Source organism: Bufo gargarizans, chromosome 9, assembly GCF_014858855.1.
Source record: "Bufo gargarizans isolate SCDJY-AF-19 chromosome 9, ASM1485885v1, whole genome shotgun sequence".
In the NCBI taxonomy this organism is placed as follows: Eukaryota; Metazoa; Chordata; class Amphibia; order Anura; family Bufonidae; genus Bufo; species Bufo gargarizans.
In genome coordinates this window covers 28,501,109-28,526,939 of record NC_058088.1, presented here as the reverse complement: position 1 = coordinate 28,526,939, position 25,831 = coordinate 28,501,109, and the positions used below count along the sequence as shown (strand labels likewise).

Here is a 25,831-nt window from a genome sequence, read left to right as displayed (position 1 = left end):
AAGAGTCTCTCACCTTGAGGTAGGCAACAGCTGCAATGGCCTTAGTAGATGCGTCTGAAAAGATGTGCTCTTTTCTCCGGCTTGTAGCAAGGGAAGCTGAGGTGTAGCAGCGTGGTATATGGATTCCATCTAAGGCGTGTAGAGATTGCTTTCAAGACTCCCACTTTGAAAGCTTGTCAGATGGCAGTGGAGCAATCTTTAATAAACTCTGAGAGCTGTCGAAGTAAGGCTTTACCTTGTATGCTGATTGGAGCCACAAATCCCATTGGATCGTATAGGCTGTTTACCACTGACAGAACACCATGCTTGGTAAATGGCTTGTCTGTAGAGCTGACTTGAAAACTGAAAGTGTCCTTTAATAGGTCCCACCGTAGGCCCAGACTTCTCTGTATAGGTGGCATGTTCATTCCCAGATTTAAGTCCTTAAACCCTGTGGCATGATCGCCAGGTTGAAAGGCTTTCATAACAGCAACACTATTTGAGGCCATTTTGTGTAGTCTTAGGTTAGCCTCAGAAATCATACCTTGTGTCCTTTAGAGCAGGTCTATGGCTTCTTCATCTGTAGGTAAAGACTTAAGTCCATCGTCAACATAAAAGTCTCTCTCAACGAAGTGTCGAGCATCCGCGCCATACTCCTTTTCTCCATTAATGGCAGTCCTTCGTAAACCGTATGTTGCAACAGCGGGTGAAGGACTATTTCCGAAAACATGTACTTTCATGTGGTATTCAATAATCTCATTGTCCATGTTGTTGTAACGGTACCACAGAAACCTTAGGAAGTTCCTATAGTCTTCACGTACAATTAAGCAATGAAACATCTGTTCAATATCAGCAGTTATGGCAACTGGTTCTCTTCTAAATCTCATAAGCACGCCTACAAGGTTGTTGGTTAGATTCGGGCCAGTGAGAAGAACATTGTTTAGGGATACACCTTGATGCTTGGCACTGGAGTAAAATACTATCCTGATTTGTTTTGGCTTACGTGGATGATACACTCCAAAGAAAGGCAGATACCAGCACTCATCGTGTCTTTGAAGTGGTGGCGCTGGTTCAGCGTGATCATTGTCTAAGATCCTTTCCTTAAAGGCGATTAAATGGTCCTTAATTGCAGGCCTGTTCCTTAGTGTTCATTGAAGTGAATTGAATCTGGATAAAGCCTGTTCACGATTGGTTGGGAGTTTGGTCCTTGTAGCACAAAGAGGTAATGGTGCAACCCAACTGTTAGACTCATCCTGAAAGAATTCCTTATTCATTATTTTGATGAATTCTCTGTCTTCCACTGACAAGGCTATTTTGTTGTCCTCACTTGTAGTACAAAACACTGTAGAACCTAGGTTGTCATCACAAAGGACAGGACTAACATCAGGTACTTGGATGATGTCAAGAAGCTTCTCCTTTACTTCATAATGGTGAGGGCACTGTTTGAAGTGGGATGCACGTCCGTTTCCCAGCACGTAAGTCTTGAAGGAGTGGATCTCAGATGGCGTACACATCCTGTCCAAGCATACATCACCCACTATTACCCAGCCTAGGTCAAGTCTTTGTGCATAAGGGGCGTTGTCAGGCCCATCGCACTGATTGCGTACTTTATGTACTCTGAGAACATCCCTTCCTAACAGGACTAAGATTTCAGCACTCTTGTCCATTGCAGGAATCTCCTCAACAAGGTGCCTTAAATGAGGATGTTGCTACGCAGATTCTGGAGTAAGAATCTCTTCCCTTTCGTCTGGTATCTGGTCGCACTCGAATAACATTGGTAGGGGTATGCCCTCTTCCTCGTTGATATAAGAGAGCATGAATCTATCACCCTTCTGCCGAAGGTCTCTACATGACCAGAACAGGTTCTGAGAGTATATAGTGTTGCGTGACCCTCTATGCCAAAGAGCTCAAAGAATTTAGGCTTAACCAGGGATCTGTTGCTCTGTTCATCTATTATGGCATATATCCTAGCAGCTTTTTCAGGATGATCCCTTGGGTATATCTTGACTAGGCATATCTTGGCACAGCATTTGTGGTCCTTGCCTTCTCCACAGACTTCTGTACATGAAGAAGAGACATTATCTTTGGTTGGAGCATGACCTTGTTGCTCCCCACCATGATTTGAGACGGGAGTGGAGGTAGGAAGCTGCTGTGGGTTGTCTGGAACTGGAGTAGGATGCATAGCTGTAACATGTCTATCACTACCGCATTCTGTGCACTTGATGACAACTTTACAGTCTTTAGCAAAATGGCTATAAGAAGCACAGCACTGTGTAGCATATGCCAAGTTTCTGGAGAATCTCCCTGCGCTCTTGTAAAGTCTTTGCCCTAAGCCCACAACATTTCTTAAGAGGGTGAGGCTTCTTGTTAATAGGACACTGATGATTAGGGTCTTTATCTCTGTCATACACAACGCCCTGCTCAGTAGGTGAGATTGTGGAGGGTGAGACGTCTGTCCTTTTAACAGCCCTGTTCTGCCCATTTCTCTTGTAGGCCGTATGGCAGTTTAGACACCACTGGGTTGACACCATGAGCGGTGTCCAGGAAGCTTAGTCCAGGTAGACGTGGGTCAGTCTTTGCCAACTCTAGCTCCATGAGGAGGTCACTTAGATCTTGGAGCTTGCGATAGTCTTTGTTCCCTATTTTTGGGAAGTTTTGCAGTCTCTTGAATAGAGCGCTTTCTATGGCTTCAGAGCTACCATAGGCTTGCTCAAGTCTTGACCATACAGCAACAAAATCTGCATCTGGGCGATTAACATGTACTGTTCTGAGTCTTTTAACACGACCTGCAGATTATGGTCCCAGCCACTTTATGAGCAAATTAAGTTTTTCCTTAGCAGTAAGGTTGAGATTGGCAATAGTAGCCTTGCAGGTTGATCTCCAGGCCCTGTAGCTTTCTGGACAGTCGTAAAACCCTGAGAGGCTGGTGTTAATGTGCTCACGGCGTACCATGTATCTGGCAAAGTCATTCATGTCTGGTCTCTCACTCCTTGGTGTCAAAGTAACTTGTGGAACCCCTTGGGGCGTGAAAGTTCTCTGGTGATGTAGGGTAAGGTTTACCGGGGTAAAATGATGTTGCATGAGCATTTAACTGTGTTGTAATCTCTAAGGCTTGTGCTGGCTTTGGTTTGAGCTGCGGCTTATTACCCGAAGTCACCTTGTTGTTGACATGAGTTGATCCGGTTTGCTGCATAGATGTACTTGCGTTTTAGACTTGAAGAGGCTCAGGCATATAGAGCTGAGAGGTCTCTACGTTGGGAGTCAGAACAGTGTTGTTAGTAGGAGGTACAGGAGATGACTCTGTATCTTTGCAGATGTTATGTTTTAGAACGTATTCACTGGTGTGTTCAGCTGGATCTTCCAGTTCAGCTGGGATAAGGCAGTCTTAATTAGTACTTTGTCCCATTCCTTGTTGAAGGACTTTCATTCTTGCTAGGGAAGCTGCTTCCTCCCCTTCCATTTGCAGAATCTTTATTTGTAAATCTGCCTCTGCTTGGAGAGCTTTGCTTTGAGCTTCCATCTTGGCATGTTGAGCTGCCCTTTGAGCTTCCATCTCTGCTTGCTTTCTGGTAACGGAGCTTTGCGCCTTTTTTGATTCGGCATCAGCGCGGGCCTCTATTAACTTCTTGCTTAATGTTGATCTTCTGGAACGAGATCTGTGAGATCTGGTCTCCTGCAGTTGAGTAATGCGGAGTTCTGACTTAAGCTTAGCATTTTGCACTGCGATATCCCTTTGTTGGTTCAGTGCATCAGTCCTGGTCAGTTCTGCTGAAGAATCCTCTATATTAGAGTCCTGCAAGAAGGCAGAGAATTTTGCAGACAGCTGCTGGTACCGTACATACACAGCAAATAAGTGATTTATAGAGTCTCTTATTTCAGCTGGTTGATCATTAGAGTGTGACAAAACTGACATGCAATGTGAGGTTCTGTCCCAGAGGTCTGACAGATTACTGCAGAACTCAACTCTAGTGGCTTGATAGTTTTCTCTGAGTTTCTGTGTTGGTTTTATTGTACGTTGGGGTCTTACACTCTGTTCGGTAATATCTGCAGAATCTGCTCCCTGTACATCTGCCGGTTCAGAGGCATGATGTATCTGCGTTGGTTCAGCCATAAAAGAGTGTTGAGAGCCTTGTCTAGACATTTTTTACGGTTTTACGAAAAAATTGTACTGTCTCTTTAAGAAGACGAACAGCAGATTAGAAAGGTGAGGTAACACAGTGCAATGTAGAGAAACAGTTTTGAACATTCACTTGAAGTGCAGTAAGCTTGTGCGACCATGTGCTTTCACAAGATGGCGGATGGCACTGAGCTTGATAGCAGATTAGGCACACACATATACACAGCAGGCTGTAGGAATTCTATGCATCTTTTGACTATTCTGACTCCGATTGTTGTAATAGCGATTTATCCCTAGTGAGACCTCTATTCCTGGCCTGTATAAGCAGATATAATAACTGCGGACAATCGTTATCAGATAGCTTGAACTCACCAACACCGAGTTTATCCGTGTAAATTGCTTTATTCTGTAAGCCAGATAACAGAGTACAGCAGAACAGATGGATTCTGGTATTGTGCGGTCAAAAGATGATGCTTTTGTAAGCATACATGAGAATACATGTGTACCTTGTGCAAATGCCTGGAGCAGAATGAAGATACAGGAAGTGAGGTACACAGAAGAAGGGGTGGAGCAATGAAAAGAGATGGGTCACAGATATAACAGAAAAAAAAGTGCATTACCAAAAACGACCACTAGATGGGAGCATATGACCAAATATAGAATATATTAATGGTTCAACGAATTAAACCATATAGATTTTAACTGCGTAGCAGCACAGACGTGTCACTGATACCTAAATGTGGATGAGGCCTAAGGGGCTGGATCTCACAGGATCCCATAGAAGGCAGGTCCCGATGCCTATGGAAGGCATCAGGCTGCCTTCTCAGCAATCGGACCCCCGTCACTGCAGCTTGGGGACCCGATGGGGATGAGGAAGGAACCCGTACCCTCCGCAATCCAAGCTGAAGAGTGGGTATAATCATTTTGTTACTTAAAGGTGACGCTCAATTTTGCGCCTTTTCATTGCCGACCAGATCACAGTGCCTCCGGTCGGTAGATACATTTTTCAGGGTTCTAGGTCTTATCTACGATGACCCAGATTGGATCGCCATGGCCGAGAATAAGTTGCGTGGCTTACGGCAGGGAGAGCGTTCTGCGGAGACCTATTGCTCTTAATTTAGGAGATGGGCTACAGATACGGAGTGGAATGATCCAGCTCTCCGTAGTCAATTCTGTCAAGGGTTATCCATGTCGTTGGCGTTTTACGAATATCCTGAGTCATTGAAAGCGGCCCTTGCTGTACGTATTGATAGACACCTGAGGGATCTAAGGTTCCTCACTTTCAGGACATACTATCATATAATGTGGCGGCCTCCTCCGACACTTTGGGTAAAGAGACTCTTGAGTTCATGTCTGGTGATGAACCAATGCAGCTGGGAGGAGCTACTTCTGGACCCGGTGATAAGAATTTTAGGCTTAAGAAGAGACTCAGCTTTTTCTGTGGAAAAAGGGGACATTTTGTTAACGTATGTCCTTATGTTCAGTGTCAAGGTTTAAAAGAAAAAACAATATATAATCCTCATCTCACTTGGTGGTGTGGGTCGAGAATCTGAGAATTTACTTTTGTCATTTGCCGGTAGTACCCGATTTCTCCTGTTTGCCGAGGTGGCGCTAGATTTAAAAACTGTGGGAATTGAAGTGTTTATTGACAGTGGCACAGGGGTTAACCTAGTTGATGGTCAGTTTGTCCGTATGCATGGGTTGACAACAAGTGCATTAGACAAAAATATTTTGGTGTTTGCAATTGATTCCACTCCACTCACACAGAAATGTTTGTCACAAATGGTGCAGGACATCCATTTAAATGTGGGTTATTTTCATCAAGAATCCATTTTATGTTTTGTACTGGAGGGTCTGCCTGCTCCCTTGGTGCTATGGTTACCATGATTAAGCAAACATAATCCTACTATCGATTGGCAAGCGAGACAGATTCTTGATTGGAGTGATTATTGCATAGACAACTGTCTTAGCACATTGTTTCCTGTTGTAACAACTAAAGTTGTACCTTCGTTTATTTCAGATTTTTCTGATGTATTCTCTGAAAGTGGAAACCAGGAGTTACCTCCACATTAGGAGTATGATTGCCCCGTCAACCTTGTTCCTGGAGCTTGGTTGCCCAAGTCTTGGTCATATAATCTTTCTGACCAACAGAAGAAATGGCATTGTGTTAAACAAGCAGGAAGTGCTCAAACCCATATGCAGTTGTGCATGTGTATACAGGGGAAAAAATCCTGCACTTGTAGCCCGTTGCTAATAGCGACCCCCAGCAAAAATGCATACATGGGGGATGTACCACAATAGGCATCCTACACAAGACATCTATTATGTTTTTGATAACCAATATAACAATATAATAACATTTGCAAAGCCAGATGCACTCTGCGGTCTTACTAAACCCTCATACTGATGTTAAAATTGAGAGATTAGCCAACATATCCTACTATGGAGGACATGTCTGAGCCCGAGCACTGCACCAAGGTTTCTCAAATAGCTCGGGACCTAACACTCACTTAACTGTGCCATATGGGCAATACCAGGAGACAGTACTTAGTAATTTGCCCAGTGACTCCTGATATTGCCCATACGGTACAGGTAAGTGAGTGTTAGGTCCCGAGCTATTTGAGAAACCTTGGCACGGTGCTCGGGCTCAGACATGTCCTCCACAGTAGGATATGTTGGCTAATCTCTCAATTTTAACATCAGTATGAGGGTTTAGTAAGACCGCAAAGTGCACCTGGCTTTACAAATGTTATTATATAATCTTTCTGAACCCGAAAGAGCAGCCATGCGAGAATATATCACCGAGAGTTTGGCTAAAGATTATATAAGACCATCCAAATCCGCAGGGTTCTTCTTTGTTAAGAAAAAGGACGGAACTCTTAGGCCATGTTTGGACTTCCGTAAGCTTTTTCGCATTACTGTCCGTGATCCTTATCCCCTTCCTTTGATTCTAGATTTGTTCAATCAGATTGTCGGTGCAAAGGTGTTCTCTAAGTTGGATTTGATAGGGGGCATGTAATCTGGTAAGGATCAAGGAGGGGGACGAATGGAAGACGGCCTTTAAAACCCCTGAAGGTCATTTTGAGAATATGGTCATGCCTTTTGGGTTAACCAATGCCCCTGCGGTTTTTCAACATTTCATCAATGACATCTTTCATCATCTGGTAGGCAGGTTTGTGGTGGTGTATCTGGATAATATTCTAATTTAATCTCCTGACATGGAGATGCATCAGGATCACGTGAGACAAGTGTTACAGATCCTAAGAGAAAATAAAAAATGTATGCTAAGTTCGAAAAGTATGCATTTGCAGTTCAGGAAGTGCAGTTCCTGGGTTATTTACTCTCATCTTCAGGTTTTCGTATGGATCCAGAGAAGGTCCGTGCTGTGTTGGTCTGTGATCAAAACAAAAATCTGAAAGCGCCTATGCGGTTTTTAGGGTTCACCAACTACTACCGTAAATTAATTTTGAACTACTCAACTGTGGTTAAACCTTTAACGGACATGACTAGGAAAGGTTCGGATGTCTCAGCCTGGTCTAATAAGGCATAAGCCTTTTCAGCGGTGAAGGAATGTTTTGCTTCTGCTCCTATACTGGTGCAACCGGATGTGTCATAGCCACTCATTGTGGAAGTTGACGCATCCGAGGTAGGGGTAGGAGCAGTCTTGTCACAGGGCCCTTCACCTAGTAAATGGCGCCCATGTGCTTTCTTCTCTAAGAAGCTCTCAACTGCTGAAAAAAATTATGATGTAGGTAATAGAGAGTTGCTAGCCATTAAGTTGGCTTTTGAGGAATGGCGTCATTGGTTGGAAGGAGCGATTCATCCTATTATGGTAATTACCGATCACAAAAATCTGGCTTACCTGGAGTCGGCTAAACATCTGAACCCGAGGCAGGCCAGATGGTCTTTGTTTTTTACCAGATTTAATTTCGTTGTCACCTATCGCTATGGGGTTAAGAATGTCATTGTGTCACAGTTTTTTGGGGCATATGGGTTCCATCCGTAGTTTGGCACATTTTCTGGTATTTAGACTTCTGGTATACCTGAAGAGGAAAGATGTTCCTCTTTTTTTGTCATCTATTTGGCGGAAAATTCAAAATAATAAAAAAAATATGGGAAACAAGTATAAACTGATGGCTGACAAGAGACGTATGAGTGGTCCGGACCTGAGAGTGGGTGATTCTGTGTAGCTGTCCACAAGAAAAATTAAGTTGAAGGTACCTTCTTGGAAGTTGGGTCCAAGTTTTTTTGGTCCATATAAGATCTCTGCCATTATAAACCTGGTAACCTTTCGTCTTGAACTTCCGCAGGCGTCAAAAATTCCTAATATTTTCCACAAATTATTGCTGAAGAGATATGTCGAACCTGCTGAACCGTCCTCCTTGCCTCCCGCTCCTGCCATGTTGGACGATAATCTTAAATTTGAGTTTGCCAGGATAGTGGATTCACAAATTCTCTGTATATCCCTTTAGTACCTCGTTCACTGGAAGGGTTACGGTCCAGAGGAGAGAATGTGGGTTCCAGCGGCCGACGTTAATGCTAGTCGCCTTGTGAAAGCCTATCACAGGGTCCATCCGGATAAGATCGGTCCTGGGTGTCCAGATGTCACCCGTAGAAGGGGGGGGGGGTACTGTCACGGTCCCTCCAGTGACAGAGGTTACAAGATCTAAGAGAGTGACTGCACATTAGGTTAACTGACAGTCTATCTGTTTTTACTTGTTGCAGTGTTGTACTTGCAGTGAAGTGTACTTCTCTTGGTATTTTGTTGCTACCATTTGCTCGTTGTTTACTAGCCCTCAGGAAGATGCTGGTTCATTTATCTGGGAAGGAACCAGTAGTCTCAGACCCTGTCACTAATCCTAGGGATTTTCAGGGTTACTAGGGCCTAGGTTTCCGGTGTATGAATATTCCCACCTTCATACCCACAGGAGTCAGGGCTAGTTTAGGGTTTCCTTAGGTGGTCACCATTTCCTTTTCCCTAGCCTTGAGGACTAAGGACTAGTTCCTGGGCATTTTCCTTCTGTTGTCATTCTGGTGTTACTCCCCTCCCCCTACACTGTGACATTTATATGTTTTAATGTTAATCTGTATAATACATACATCTCCCTATGTATACATATGTCCATCTGAAATAATAATGAACGCATAAATTATGCTATATTCTGTTTGCACAAGGCATAATTCTACAAGGGAGGAGCACAAAGGGGGTATATGTGCGGTTGGTCTTGATCTGACCGAGAGTTCTTGTTAATAGAATTTTCTCTGTTTTCCACAGGTATAAGGTCCTCTGGAGAAGCTGCACATTACAAAGCGATGACATGGTGTGTCCTGGTAAGGAGATCCTTTTTTTGTGTTATATACTGCCTTTATTCTGTTTTCCTCTCCCCCCATGCATACATACTTCTCCCACTTAACTAATTTCTACATAGTCATGGTCGGTGTTAATATTGTCTCTCCATTAGAGTAATGTTATCTCATTTGGAAAATATTCACACACCGAGTTTTCCTTATTAATCCATAGATTATCCCATTTTTTTTTCTAAAGCTTGCCATACTGCTTTGATGTATGTCAGCCGAACCTGCCGACGATCTAGTGTGTATGTGGCCTCCCGACTCTCCCCTGATGGTAGATGTTATGGGGAGATAAGGATCGGCATTGTTGGATTTCAACTGCTTGATCACTTTGCTCCTAAATTTTTAGACGGTCAAGAAGAGACACTTATGGTTCACTGTGTGCAAGCTACATTTTTTTTCCTGCACACTTTTACACAATATTAGCACAAAAGTTATCTGAATATAGATTTTTTAAGAGCCAACTTGCACCAAATTATGGAATAATACACATGCCGGAGTCTAATAATCAGCTAGGAACCAGTTTTTTTAACTAAATGGTGAGTTTATTATTGCAAATCTATTTTCCATGTAAAAAAAGAGGAATATTTAAGGAGCAAAGAGGGACAGAGGGACTTCGGTCAAAATGAGGGACTGTCCCTCCATAATAGGGACACTTGAGTGGTGTGCATTTTATTCTCAGGGCGACAGGGAGCTGCCAGAGGAGCCTTGCAGTGCTTCCTCTCCTCTTCCTACTAGAACATGTTTGGTTAGGGAGGCAGCTGTGTGGGAAGCAGGAGCTAAGTGGGTGCCATCATCTATATGAGGTGCCCCTGCTTTACACGTTGGATAATCCCTCTAACTAGCATTTGGCAGACTGCTATCTTAAAGGTATCTAAAAAGAAAAAAAAGGAAGCTTCCTCCGGGGCTGAACATGCTGTAAAAAAAGAATATATGGACCATCCTTGTCTTCGCTTTTCTAGTGGTCCATATATTCCATGGTCAGTGCCCTGGAGGAAAATTTTGGGCAGTGCCATCTCTCTATTACCCCCATTATAACAGCAGATCACTGATGTTTTCCAGGGTCAGACCTGCTGCGATCAGCTGATCTCTAGGACGGTTTTCTTTAGAGACGGAGTCGTCTCTTGAATATATCGCTTTACTGTAGGATATTAGAGTCAACAGGACCCTTGAACCTGTACACTCACCAAGTGCCAATTTTTCAGTCCCAAGCACACTCTCTATTGTGAAGTTGTCTTGTGTTTGCTGTCAGGGCCGGACTGGTAATACCCCCGACAGGGAGATTTCACGGTGGGCCGATGCCCAGGGGGGGCGCCCAAGCCCTCCTCTCGACCGTTGGTGGGGTACATAATGATCCTATGCTCTTAGCATTCATTAATGCTGGAAGCAATCAGCACTTATGCACCTGGCTTGGACCACAGGTGTCCTCCTGCACTCAACTGTATCATTGTCCTCAGGACAGCGATACAGTTGAATATTGTGGCAAGGGTAGCAGTATTTTGTGCTAGACTATGGTATTGCTGGCCCTGCCTACTGCTGTTGTCCGTGCCTACTTGTGTTGGTCCTGCCTTCTGTCAATTTGAACCTGCCAGTGCGACTTTAAATGACCCCTATAATGACCCCCATAATGTCTAGGCCCCTCATATAGATTATATTTATCCCACTCCCCGGCACCCATTGTCACTCCTGCTCCCCGCACGGCTGCGACGGGGATGAGCCTCTCTAGTGTCGCCCGCGATGCTAGGGAGGCTCGTCCCAGTTGCGGCCTGCTATTGGCTGCAACCCCCCCCCCCCCCTTCCTGGATGTTTTAATCCGTGCATGTGGGGAGCAGGAGCAACGCAGGTGTCAGGGAGCAGAGTAAGTATAATCTATATGAGGTGTCTGGGCATTACGGGGGGTAATTATAGGTGTTGGATAACCCCTTTAAGTTCCTAGTCAACCCATGTTTGCTGGTTCAGTTTACGCGGCTATGCTGTGTGCATGCACCCTTTAGTCATACTCTCTTTCTTACTCTCTAACTTAAGGTTTTGAGACAAAAGATGACATCTACTGCTACTCTCTGGCGAAGGCTTTGCATTACGCTGTATCTCCTCTGACAGTCGGGTTTTACGCACCATGGGGTAGGCGCGAAGATTTCCTTATCAACAAGGTTGAGTGTGAGTATATGGCTTTCTTTGTCAACTGTATGTTGTTGGCGGACTACCTAGGAAAAATCTGTTATAGAAATGGCACACAGAACCATACACTTCATACCACCTTATACCTGACACTCTTCATTTTTTAGCTTTATTATGTATATGACTGTTCTGCATACACCTGTTCCCCTGAATATACCTACAGGTTGTCATGTGTTTTACAATCTATTTGAATGCACAACCAAGCTGGGCCATATTCTAACAATAAGCCAAATTGTAGACTAGTAGACCTCCATAAAGCTGCACCCCACCGGAGGAGGAAGTTTAACTTGTATTAGGGCTCATTCAGACAACCACATCCGTTTTTGCAGTCTGCAAATTATGGATTAGCAAAACGCGGATACCGGCCGTGTACGTTCCTCATTTTTGCGGACTGGAACAGCCAGCCATATGAGACAAAATGCGTATTCTTGGCTGCAATTGCAGACAAGAATAGGGCATGTTCTAGCTTTTTAGAAATGAATGGGTCCGCATCCGTTCCGCAAAACTGTGTGCCGCGCTGTAGTACCATTCATGGTGACTACCCAGCGGTGGTGTTTCAGCAGACAGTCCAGCAGACAGATGATCTAAGGGGGGGTAGTAGTTGGACCCTCACCGATCTGATAATAATGACCTATCCTATGGCTAGGTTGTCAATATTACAGTCCCGGAAAACCCCTTTTAAAGGAAATACTTGAGGAAGGAGATAAAACCAGTTGTAATTATCTAGGTGCCCTTTGCTGATTGCAACTACCTTTACATTGTTGGCAATAGCGTTCACGCAATAGCGTTCACCTGTACTAATTCCATAGCATCATTCAAAGGGATTCTACAATTTAAAGCAAAATTCCACCAAAACAGAAAATTCCATAAAGCAAAAAAAAAAAAAAAAAGTTTATACTTTGCGTAACTATTTTTGTATTGATTAAAAAAATTCTCGCACTTTGAGTTGCAGTTTATCAGCTGACTATACAATATCTAATGTATTGTTTCAACAGTTTATGTTAATGTCAGACCCCTGCCGTGCCTGCTTCAGTTTACACAAGTTATGTGGTTCCTTGTCATATCCGTGTTCCCTAACTGAGCGCAGTGTAGGTCACATGCAAGTAAAACATCACATAATTATCAAACTGAACAACAGAGCAGGCCATGCATAATGTTACTTACGTTCTTGTGAAAACCTAAAATGAAGGCAACCCTTTTTTATAGGAGTTGTCTGATCTGGCAGTAAACTGCGCGTTGCACTCTCCATTAATATCTGTTGGACTTCTGAAAATAGGCGAGTGACTGGAGAGCATGCCGCGCATGCGCTTTGTGCTCTTGTTCGTTTTGGGGATTTCATTCTAGAGATAGGTGCGGGTCCCAGAGTTGAGACCTGTACCTATCTGACATTGGTAGCATATCGCTAGGATATGCCTCCAATCTGTGAGATGGCACAATCCCTTTAAAGGGAGTCTGTCACCAAAATATTACGCTATACACCACTTACATGGCTCTCTAGCACACCTATCCATGATTCAAATTAATAGCACCTTTGTAATTTTCTTCTGACTTTCACCAGCAGGAAAAACGCAGTTTAATCCATATGCAAATGAGGGCTTGCAAGTGCCCAGGGGCAGGGTGCGGTGTGTAGATGCCCAGGCTGTTCTACATTTTTTTTTTATATTACTCCTCCCCAGCCTCTACCTTGGCCCGCCCTGCAAGTCCCTTGAGTCATCTATAGGAACGGCCGATATCCCGCGCCTGCACAGTGCACCGCCGGCCCCGGCATGCGCACAGTAATGGCCATTGTGGGCACGGCATCGTTACATTAGTGCTCATGCGCCAGCAAACGGCATGAAACCAGTGACTAGGGGGCGTACCAGAAGCAAACAGGAGGACTGGAGGCCGGACCACTACATGTAGAGACTCCGTGCCCACAATGGGTATCACAGTGCACATGCCCGGGCCGCCCTGCAAGTCCCTTGCATCATCCACACGACCAGCCGAGGAAGAGGCTGGGGAGGAGTAATGTAAAAAGAAGGCAGAGCAGCCTGGGCACCTACACACCGAATGCTGCCCCTGGGCACTTGAGAGCCCTCATTTGCATATGGATTAAACTGCATTTTTTCCTGCTGTTGAAAATCAGAAGAATATTACAAAGGTACCATTTGAATCATGGATAGGTGTGCTAGAGAGCATGTAAGTAGTGAAAAACGTCATATTTTGGTGACAGACTCGCTTATGTCCAACAGAATAAGGACCGCTCTTTTTGAGTGACTCTCCATTCTTGTTCATTAAAGAGGTTACCGAGTGTGGGACTCTCCTCTATTATGCCCATTTTAATACAACTCAACCTTTGAATCCCAAATGGCAGGGCATTTCAATTGCCACCTTTCCGGGAAATACCCCCAAAACGGTCAGAGATTCTTTTTTTGTGCAATTCTGTATAAGTTCTAAATCTGTTAAAGTGAGTCTGTCACCTGCAAAATCAGTAAGCATGCCCCATGTGAGGTGCCCCTAAACATAACCATACATTTCTTAAAGAGTCACTGTACTTTCATACAATTTTATTTTGTTTAATAGAAAATTTCTAAATTACTTCATTTAAAAATCTGCCTGCATCTAACTAAAAAAAATAAAAGCCACTAAGGGTCTCACTTCCACGATTAGTTGCGGTCCACTGCCTTTTGTAAGAGAAGAACCACCCCTAGTAACACAGACTCAGAAGATGGCTGAGAGGAAATGGGAGCGTGTCAGAGCTAGCTGAGATCCTGATAAAAGACCTGCTTCTACACTGCTTCTAAGGGTCACAGGAGTGTCCTGCCTTTCTGTGTGATCTTCCCCTCTTTATCTGTTTTGTGAGCTCCAGAGCAGAAAAGAATCAAAGTGGGCAGTAAAGGAAAGGACGCTCCAGCTGTATAGTGCTGGCAGATTCCACATAAGGGAGATACCTCCTGCTTGTGAGAGAAATGCAACTAGCTGTGCAGCTGAAGAAGGTAATAATTAGACTGAAAAAGACATTAAGGAAGCCCAAAAAAGACATATTCCTTCACAGGTTTGATTGTACAATTAAGCACAGCTATTATGCCAACTTTTTTTTTTTAAAACTCATGTACGCTTTAGGAAAATTAAGTCCTGTAATCCTTAGAAATGCATCTTTTTATTTTCATGCAAACAAGCTTTTCGGTGGGACCATTCTCTTCAGTGTCTGCATCATTGCTAGAGGCTCTGAAATCTTAGGGACTGTCAATCTAATAAGAGTGACATTACTGACTGAGAAATGGTGCACCAATAACCTTATTGGCATTAAAATAAAAATAAGCATTTCTCAGGATTAGAGGACCGAATTTTCACAAGAAAGGTATGGTAATGTTTTGGGGTACCTACCCTACAAGGAGGTATATTTGGAGCCATTTAAATGAACTGAATAGACGGCAATGGTAGTGATGTCACATTTTAAAAATTCTAGGAAATAATCGGTCACAAAATATTAATAAATAATTCCTAAAGATGTAGAATTTCATTTTACACTTTGGTTGCAGCGTACCTTTGTATTGAAGGATGGAAGAAGGATCGACTAGAAGAAGAGAGAACTGGACTGAGGATAAGAAAATGCACAGGAAAAGACCTCATCAAACTCATCTTTCTTATGACATTTTACCATCCAGTAATCACAGAAACACACAAGCAGCGAACGAATATACATTATTGCTTCATCCGCTTTAGTGCATGGGAGTTCGCTGGTAGTGACCAGCTTTGGGCTGGGCTAGTTACCACACTTTGTGATGGTATTGAAAACTGTTTTGGGCTGGCACCTATGAGCATTTATAGAGCAGTAAGTGAAAAAACCAAAATCATAGATGCTCCACTCAAACAGGAATGGGTTAGTAAGAAATTCCTATGTCTCCCACTTTGGGTTGCTATTCTGTTGGCGATCTTTATTGCAGTTGCAGTGGGTGCTTCAATCCTGATTTTTGGCTTTCCATTGGGTGATCTCTCAGGAAATATGTTAGCTGCTGCTCAAGGTGTTGGGTCATCTGTGGTTGGCATATCTTTGGTAATAGCACTAAAACTAGGTTTTAAGGTGGTCAAAAATGTCATTGTCACTCAGAAGGGTACAGTGCAACAAAAAATGAATAGAACAGATATGAGCTCCCAGTTGGGTTTCATGAGTGATGTGAAGAAGGAGGTTAAAACCATCACCAGTTACCTCCAACTCATGGAAGTCTTCCAAAGGCAAAAAATTAGAGTCGTCCTTGAGATCACCAACTTAGACAAATGCATGCCGGACAAAGTGGTTGGGGTTCTAAATGCCATGAATATCCTCCTCTCTGATGCAAATGCCCCATTTATTTGCATTTTGTCTGTGGATCCAAGTATCATTGTAGAATGTGTCGAAAGCTCTGACCTCTTGAAAGGTATGGCCAACAATGGCTATGAGTTCTTGAATCGCATAATAACATTACCTTTTTGTATCCCGAAAATGGACTGTGACACGAAATTATCCTTGCTAAGAAGTATTATTGAAGGGACAGATGAAGTAATTAGAGATAAAGAACAAGAACAAAAAAAAACGAACACAGGTGTTAATACCGTTGATATGCCAACAGCAGTAAAAGGTTCATATGAGCTGGAGCCAGACAGCTCCTTCCTAGATAAAGGACCAAGCGCAAAAAATCTAATAGATGAAGCCCTTGGGTATTTTTTTCAGGAGCATATGCGTGAGTATATTACTGATAACGCTGTTCATATCAAAAGGATGGTAAATACTATCACCATAACCATCAGACTGATGATCCGGGAAGTACCAAGAAGCCAAATACAACCACGCAAAGTTACAGAATGGGTGCTCCTGGCAACCCACTGGCCATGTCGGCTCAGCTGGATATTGCAGTGCATTGAGGATGAGCAACAGAATATTTCCCTGGAAGGACAACAAACTGACTCTTCATACTCCAGAACGTTCCTTTGGGATGTTTTTGAGAAGACTTTGGAGGAACTTAACGCCATAAAGACAAGTCTGAAACAACTACTGGAGTTGGATGGTGATCCACAGATCTTCCACCATTTATTACGTGATAACTTTACTGTAGAAGATGCCAACTTCTTTCTGCCATTTACTGTTAATTTAGACACCTCCATTAAAAGACAAATGGAACTGCTAAGAGGCAGTAATAGCATGTGGGAATCCAAAAAGAGCAACCGACTTACCGTAAAGTCTCTGCTGAACATGAGTGTGGATGAGGTGTGCGAAGAGGTAAGTGTGAAATCTTTTGTCTGTTATTTACTATTATATTAGGCTGGGTTCCCAACTAACTGAACTGAATGGAGTAGAACAGACCCCATTGACTATAATAAGGTCTGTTTGGTTTCTGTTTAGGGTGGCTTTTTTATTTTTTACCAGACAGAGTCCTGCATATAGCGGAACGCCGCCGCCTCTTCATAAAAAAAAAAATATTAAGCAGCACACGGAAGGGGAGTTGACAGAGAAAAATGGAGGGAGGGGGACTCAAGTTGGGTAGAAAGCCCCGAGTCTATGATGCACTTAATCCACCCTTGAGCGTAGGGCGAAGGTTGGCCAGAGTAATGCCTCATACAGGTCCGTTACTGTATACTGGAGCTTGTGTTTACTCTTCTACTCCAAGTCCTGAAATAATGGATTATCCACATATTTCTATCTTTGATGAGCATCACTCATCCAGTGCAATGCTTCTCTATGATAAAACCTTTATTTTCTATTTTTCAGATGAACAAACTTGGTTTTCGAGAAGAGAACGTCCAAATGTACAAGCAGAAGATTAAGGACCACAACTTGAATGGCAAAGCACTTGTCTACAGTGATATTAACGAGATAAAAAATGTGATGGAAATGGGTCTCGGAGACTGGACATTGTTCAGTGTGTACTTCTTTGGGGCTCTTCCGTCAGCTCCTACCGCCCCTGCAACTGCCCCAGTTATTGGAAAGCAAGAGGCGCCATAACTTGCTGCAGGATCTACAGAGAATGTCTTAAAAGGGAGTAGGATCTCTCTGTATTTATCAGATGAGAACTTTTAACATTTTACATGTTCGTTGAATCCTTACTCTCATTATCTAAGTTCTGGTTAATAGAAATGGATAAAGTCATATTACACCCTCTCCACTCCAGGGCCAGGTGCAATGATGTTTTCACAGCCTGGTCCTGTCAATCAAAGTGCAGAGGGCGCGGCAGTTGCAGAGAGAGTGGAGCCTCTAAGAGTAAAGGCAACGTCCCTGTTGCTCCTAGAGGCTCATTTGCATATAATAAAACATCATTTTTCTCAGCAATGTAGGCACATATGGACATGGGACCAACACAGATGTCTTCAGCTGCTAAGCGCACATGTAATAGGTTAGCCAGTGTCATAGGTACAAATCATCTGACAGATGCCCTTTAAATATCATTATTATATATATATAGTCATCTAATGGCAGGGGGTAAATAGTGAAGCACATCACATACTCCATAGTTTGTTACATTTTTCCAGGCATCACATCACCTTCCTTTATAAATTGTTCTATTAAAGGGAATAATTGAATAAAGATTCCTGTAAAAAGATCCTCTTCAACTATCCCAAAGAGACCCACTTTAGGCAGAAAAGGTATTGAAATTCCAATAATCTTAGAAAGGTCTCTGATCTCATGCAAACACCTAGGATACAAGCAGCAAATGAGATCCGACCCATCTTACTTAATCTGAGTGGTGTTAGCATTGATTAACAATATAGAGGTGAATACGTTGATTGTTGGTTGGTAGGGGGAAAAATAAAAATTATTCCAAAACTTCATGAAATGTTTCATTTTCATCTATTCAAAAGGGGAATGAGACATTTTTGCCATAAGTAAATGGGAAAATAAGGTTGAACTTAAACCATGGGGGCCCTCAGATTTGTTGGATGCCAATCAGATGATCGGCAGCACATCCCTGATTACATAGAGATGTGCTGCCGATAATCAGCTATTTTTCATCCTGATCAAAGATTCCCATCAGCTGATGAACGAGCGTTTGCCCCTTCAGCTGCTCGATTATTCAGGCAATTATCGGGAACGAGCATTCGTATTCCTGATAGTTGTCCTGAAGTCGTGCAGTCTAATAGGGTCGTAAGAAAAGCCTGGAGGCTTTCAAACGACTTTGTGAATAGGCCTCGGGGCCCACCAGAGGATCCCATGTCACCCTAAATCTAAGATGTCTTAATAGGCCAATGAGTCGTGTGTGAAGAAACCCAAGTTTGTGCAGGTAACACCATGAAAACACATGGAGAACATCAAAATGATATGCATATGCTGACACTGGCCAGATTCCAACCGAGGACCCCAGTGCTGAGCACTGAGCAAACACAGATATGAACTAATAGGAAATGATGACTATGTGGAGTGCTGAAGAAAAAGCACAAGGCAACAGCATTCTGCAAACCAAATAAAGTACAATAATGCCATAATTATAGAAAATATTCGTTGCTAATGCTACGCTTATTTTGTAAAAATGAAAATGTATTTGCCAAGAATCTCAAATTTACTAAATAAGCGTAGCATTAGCAACAGAATATTTTCTATAATTATGGCATTATTGTACTTTATTTGGTTTGCAGAGTGCTGTTGCATCGCGTTTCTAGCCATGGCAGCGCGCACTTGCGCAGTTATGTGGAGTGTTGGTCAGCCATCATGACATCGTTGAATAGCACTCACCACTTCGTATTAGGGCTCATGCGCACGGCCGTTGTCTGGGCACCGGCCGTGTGCACACCGTGTCACGGATGCGGACCCATTCACTTGAATGGTTCAGCAATCCAGAAGGGGTTTCAGCTTCCGTGGGGTTTCTCTCCGTGCATGCACTACTTTTTTGTGGTGCGGTCCATCGGATGAGAATCGCGGACCCCATTCAAGTGAATGGGTCCTGCGTCCGCATATGGCGGCCCTACGGTCGGTGCCTGTGCATTGCGGACCGCAGCACGGGCCCGGCCAGCACACGTTCGTGTGCGTGAGCCTGTATATTATAAACTGTACTGGCACTTTGCCCCTTGAGTTCAGTAGTCATCGTGTGCCACAGAATAGTGACACAATCCAAGGCAAGGTTAGCTTGGGTACATGACAGATCGATAGGATGTGCCATAAATGTCCGATAGGTACAGGTTCCCTGTGCTGCTGGAGGAAGTGTCTAATTTATGACAAGGCCCTACTGGAGTAGCTTTCACTCCTCTTTTTTGCCTGCTTTCAGGCGTAAATGTAAATTTGCCGGGACAAATATCCCAGTTCCCGGAACCCATTGTTAAAAAAACTGGGGCAAAATATTGTTGCATGAATGTTTAAAAAGTCGCAAAAAAGGGGACTTTTTACGTGATGCTGACACTTCCTGATCCCTCTTGCCCCAGGAAATTTGACTGCTCGGATCCCACTTCTTGTATCGAGAGGATGAGGAAAAATGGGAAGGATAAGAATGGGAGTGACGCAGGGGAGGTATTACTTTTTTATTTTATTAAGCAACTCTGCCCCCCCCCCCCCCCCAAGCCCTCCCTCCCGGCCCTGACTAGACAATCCCTTTAAGGAGGCTGTCATTTAGGAATTAATATTTTAAAATACGACATACATCATATAAACAGCAGGTAAGCACTAAATGCAAAGCCTAAAAGGAAGAACTGCACAGAAAAGGTATGCAGCCTCTCCATCATGGGGGCCACACCCTCACCTGCGAACTGCTGTCCAGAAACATTTAATCTTTATGGGGACAAGCAATGGCAGCAGTGGTCGCTCGTCCCGATATAGTGGAGGTGATTGCAGTATGTACATGCAGCTCTCACCCCCTCTGGCAAGCAGGCGGGTTATCAAGAAGAGACGGTTCCTCCTAGACAATTACCTGCTCAGATAGCATGTGCAAATGTCCTGCAAAGTCTCATCACTACTGAGGAGATGAAAAGATGACAAGAAAAACTATAACCAAATCAGCGTTAAAGTTTTACTGACAAGACAATCAGGATTGGATCATAACAGGAGAGAAAGCATTAGGGACAGACAAGGCTTCTCCACTTTTTTCAATCCACTCCTGGTTTTGGCTTCAAAAACTGCATAAAAAAACCTGAACATGTGGCCGAACCCTTAGGCCCCTTGCAGACGAGCGTGAGCAGATTAGGTCCGAAAACGTTGCGGATGCGTTCAGTGAAAAATGTGCGATTTCGCAAGCAAGTTCATTCAGCTTTGTCTGCGATCGCGTTCAGTTTTTTATGGCACGTGATAAAAAAAACTGAAGGTTTACAAACAACATCTCTAAGCAACCATCCGTGAAAAACGCAAGGAAGTGCAGATGCGATTTTCTCGCAGCCCCATTCACTTCTATGGCTCCAGCGTTGCATGAAAAATCACAGAATATAGAACATGCTGCGATTTTCACGCAACGAACAAGTGAAGAGTTAAACCCAACGTTCATGTGCACAGACCCATTGAAATGAATGGGTCCGGATTCCGTGCGGGCGCAATGCTTTCGCATCACACATTGCACCCGCGTGGAATACTTGCGCGTGTATTAGGGTACGACCACATGAGAAATTTGTGATCCGTTCAGGTCACGGCCAGCTGCAGTCAGGAACTGCGTGGCCAATTGGGCTGCAGCAGCCTGGTATGTAACTGAAATCTCCATGGCCGGGCGGCACCTTTAGTTAAATATCAGGCAGTAGCTGGCCACGACCCAAATGGATCACAATTGCGCCGTGAGGTTTTGTGCAACCCATGGAGAACACAGAGAGCACACATCCATGATTCAGTAATCTTTCCATTATTCTTTTTCTCTATAGGTTCCACTTCTGGTTTTGCAGAAAAAATTACCAAATACTGACCATGTGAAAGTGGCCTTAGGCCTCCCGCACGCGGCCATTAGTGTTTCGTGGTCCGCATATCATGGATCCACAGAACACGGATCCTGGCCGAGTGCACGCCACTATTTATTTTTTAGCTTCTGTAGAAATGTCCTATCCTTTTGCAGGATCCGCAAAATACGGCAAAATATAGGATATGTCCTACCTTTTGCAGTGCAGAGGCAGGAACCCGAAAGCCCGCAGAAGGCTTCCGAGTGTTTCCGCGGGCTTGCTGTCCGTGCCTCCACTGTGCAAAAGACAGCACATGTCCTATCTTTTGCCATTTTTTGCATATTGCAGAACCATTAAAAGTCAATAAAGACTGGACATTCGCTTTAAGGAGATTTTCATTTGGGAAACAAATAGTTTAAAGAACAGTTTGAGAAAGACGCCTCAAATGTAAAATTTTCTTCTTAAACAAGGGGAAAGCTTTCAGGACCACAGCTATCATGTTTCCTTCATATACCCACCCATAGGTGCTATAGCTTTGACCACGGATGTATGCAATTAAAGGGGTTGTCCGGGATAAGAATGGCTGCTTTCTTCCAACAACAGCAACACCTGTCTATGGATTGTGTATGGTATTACAGCCCAGATACATAGAATATCACACACAACCCATGGAGCGCTGTTTTTGAAAGAATGCATCCATGTTTTTCTAATGCTAGGCAAGCCCTTTAACCCCGAGAGCTGCATTCAAGGCCATCAAAATGAACTGTGAATATACAGATCCCCTTTAAAGGGATTGCCAGGGTGTTTAATATTGATAACCTACCTTTAAAGGGGTTGACCCATGAAAAATATTCTACATTTTTCAAATCAGCACCTGGATCTGAATACTTTTTTGTATGTAATTAAACATTTTGATAGAACATGCAACTTTTTCATAAAACGTGCGACTTTTTCGTAAAGATGTGCGACTTTTGTAAAGCTGCTTACTGACGGATAAACTGCTACCGTCAAACCACATTTATTACAGTCTTAAAGGTCCGATCATAAATCTGACTTGGCTAAAACTGACTTTAGCCATATGTGAAAGTGGAGTGAGCTGTCAGAGTCATGATAAATCTGGCCCTTTGTATAGCCACTGAGTTATTCACTGAAATCTGTGTAGCGCCACCTGCTGTTTGCTCTTTTTGTAAATTCTCTGTCCTGCTCACTGAGGGTGACATGCATGCTCAGTTCCATCCTTCACCTTTCACCAGCTGCAGCAGAAAGGACACATCCCCTGAGCTGCCAGCCTGAAATAAATCTAGCAGAGCAATTAATGGGAGGGAGATCTCTGGATCCTTTTAAGGTACAGGCAGGGGCATAGCTATAGGGGGTGCAGAGGTAGCAGTCGCTACCGGGCCCATGAGCCTGAGGGGCCCCAAAGACCCTTGTACCACATGAGAAGACACCTGTTTTCTAGAAGGGGCATGCCGGACAAGTTACACCTCTGGCTGGAGGGAAGGTGTTAGATCAAGAAATTGGCATGGTGGGGGTGCAGTTTAAAATTTTTGCCTCAGGCAGCAGGAAGGCAATGTTCTTCCATGCCCCTGGCCACAAAGCGATGAGGTATGGGGGGCCCAAGCTAAACTCTTGCACCAGGGCCCATGAGCCTTTAGCTACGCCCCTGGGTACAGGGCTGGTTCTAGGTTAGTTAGGAGACTACCATGTACTATATGATATCTAGGGATAACCCCTTTAAGGTAGACTTGCCGGATGGTGTTGTTGACGTCATGGTAAAGACGAGCATTGCTTTCCAAGAGTTTCTGCTGCAGTAATGTGCTGTAGCGTCCAGGCTGCTTCAAAACCAACTGGAGAACCTTCTCCATCATTTCTGATGACTTCTAGAGGAGGAAGGTCCTTCTCTAAACTCTTGGAAGGAGCCTTATTTTTCTCAACACCTTCATTATCGTCTTCGTCAGTCTCTGAAGCTTCTCCTTGGATTTTTACACCTTACGTACCAGAGAACGACCTAGCGGGGACAGAAGTCACATACATCTCTTCTTCATCATCAGTCTCATAAGCTTCCCCCTTTATGACTGTTTGAAATCCTCGAGCAGACATCTCTAGATCATCCAACCAGCTGAGAACTAAAAGAACAAGGATGTTTTAAACATACATAAAAAACTTGATGAGAACAGATACCTTACGGATGCCATAGATGACAGACATCTTAAATGGCTTTTTCCAGTTGTGAGAAGTTATCCATCCACAGGATAGGTCCTAACTATCAGATCATTGTGGGTCCTACTGCTGGAACCCTCACCGATCATGAGGAAGGGGACCCAATACCCCTCTGGCTCTCCAAAATGAATGATGGGCCAGGTTTAGTATGCACACTGCTGCCCCATTTATCTCTGTGGTTCTGGAAAAAGTCTGTACTCTGCTGACTCCAGAACTCCTGTAGAGATGCTCGGCCAACTGTTCCATTCATTGTGGGTTAGCCCTGAGGGTTATAGGGACCCGGTCTCATGATCGGTGGTGGTCCCAGTAGTAGAAACCCCAACAATATAATAGTTTTCCCCTATTCTGTGGTTCGGACAAGGTTGACTGCATGAGGCCTTAGTGACATTCCCTAAAAACATTCAAGGGTTGAAGACCCAACCCAACTGAATGTGTTGAGGCTTCAGGGGAGCTCAGCCAGTGCTAAGTCTATAGCTGAAGAGACTAACTGAATATACTGACAGCCGCCAGCAATGGGAACCAACGAATAGTAATACATGTGCCTGCAGCTCATACAACACGTGCACAAAACCTACAAAAGCAGTCCTCACAACACCCTTTATGTATATATAAAAAATATAAAATCAAATTTTGTTTCAAGAAAAAAAAGTTATATGAAATTACAATAAATAATGATGAGGATCACATCAAGACACAGAAACAATACTCATAGAAATGCTGTGCCAAGTACGACATCCTAAATACCCACAAAACCCCCATAGAACAGAATAACCATATGGAATAGAAGGTGGCTGTATTTTTTGCATTATAATAGTATGATATGGGTAGAATGATTTCTATTCACTATGTTTATGGGCCTATAGATTTAGGCTTTTTGTATAATGCGCTCTCCACTTGTCATTTTACCTCCTGACGAAGCTCATCGCAGCAAAACAAGCGTCAAAGTTTTGTGTCCTTCGGGATCCACATTCCCTTTCCCTAGGGAATGCTGTGAGAAGGCCACGGAGCTACTGCCAGGGCCTTCTCCAACAGCTGATTGGCGGGGGCCCGGATGTCAGACCCCCACCGATCAGATACTGATGACCTATCCTAAGGACAGGTCATCAGAAGTAAAATGTCGTAAAACCCCTTTAAGTGTGTTGCCTTTGTTCTTTGCGGGGGACTGTTTTTTTTTAGGTTTTGTGAGGTACACTGGGTACTACTGCTTTGGAGGCACTTTTTGGTGTTACATACATGTGTAACACAAAGAAAAGAGCTGCCATCTAAAACAGAAGTCAACCCCCTCCCCGTTCCCACGACAAATTTCACTGTATACTAGGGCAGGGCGATTAATCTGGAAAAAAACCAAATTGAAATGCAGCCCAATTAATCGATATGCCAATTATTTTGATTATTCTGGTTTCAACCAGCACTGCTCCACGCTGAGTCTCTCCTCCCTGTCTCCGCCCACCGCCCCGACTGCGGCCGCCTCCTCCCACCGCTCCGACTGCGGCCGCCACCTCCCCGACTGAGGTCGGCTCCTCCCACCGCTCCAACTGAGGCCGCCTCCTCTCACCGCTCCGACTGATGCCGCCTCCTCCCACCGCCTCATTGAAGCCACCTCCTCCTACGGCCCTGACTGAGGTCGCCTCCTCCCAATGCAGCTTGTTGGGAGTTGTAGTTTTACCATAGCTGGAGAGCCATAGTTTGCAGGCTGCTATAGAAGAAATGGGAAAGCCAATCCGTTCATTTAAAGAGATTCTGTCACCTCTTTTTACCCTATAGAGCTGCGGACATGCATAGCTAGATCGCCGCTAGCATGTCCGCAATATACCTGTCCCATATCTCTGAGTGGTTTTATTTAGGGGAAAAAATGATTTTTTATATATATATATATATATATATATATATAAATATATGTAAATCAGCCTGGTATGGAGCCCAAGGGGCTGCACTAACCGTTCTGGAGCCCAGCCTGGCCCCCTATTTTTATTTTTGTACTGTTGTTTAGTAGGGCCATGTGCTTATATGTCTATTTATTTTTTCTAGATATCACAATTTTCTGTACATGTTCTTGTATCCATTTGTATTAATTTATTACACTGAGCTTAGCTTTTTAAGTGTTAACAGTTATTGTGCAGGGTGTGTTCTCTCTGGGCCATGTGATCTGCTGATTGCATGGTCAGGTGCTTGGGGAGCACATAAGGCACAATCCTT

At 43.8% G+C, this 25,831-nt stretch overlaps 1 protein-coding gene and 1 pseudogene across 1 annotated transcript; one reads left to right on the top strand and one right to left on the bottom strand.

The window, feature by feature from the left end:
- The first annotated feature begins 1,406 nt into the window (after window positions 1–1,406).
- On the top strand, window positions 1,407–17,802 carry LOC122919751 (NTPase KAP family P-loop domain-containing protein 1-like). The gene is made up of 6 exons (XM_044268935.1): window positions 1,407–1,454; window positions 1,652–1,704; window positions 9,372–9,427; window positions 11,474–11,605; window positions 15,148–16,862; window positions 17,352–17,802. The coding sequence occupies exons 1-6, from the start codon at window positions 1,407–1,409 to the stop codon at window positions 17,583–17,585; spliced, it is 2,238 nt and encodes a 745-aa protein (XP_044124870.1). The 3' UTR covers window positions 17,586–17,802.
- LOC122919750 lies at window positions 17,665–23,515 on the bottom strand (annotated as a pseudogene).
- Window positions 23,516–25,831: the final 2,316 nt, after the last annotated feature.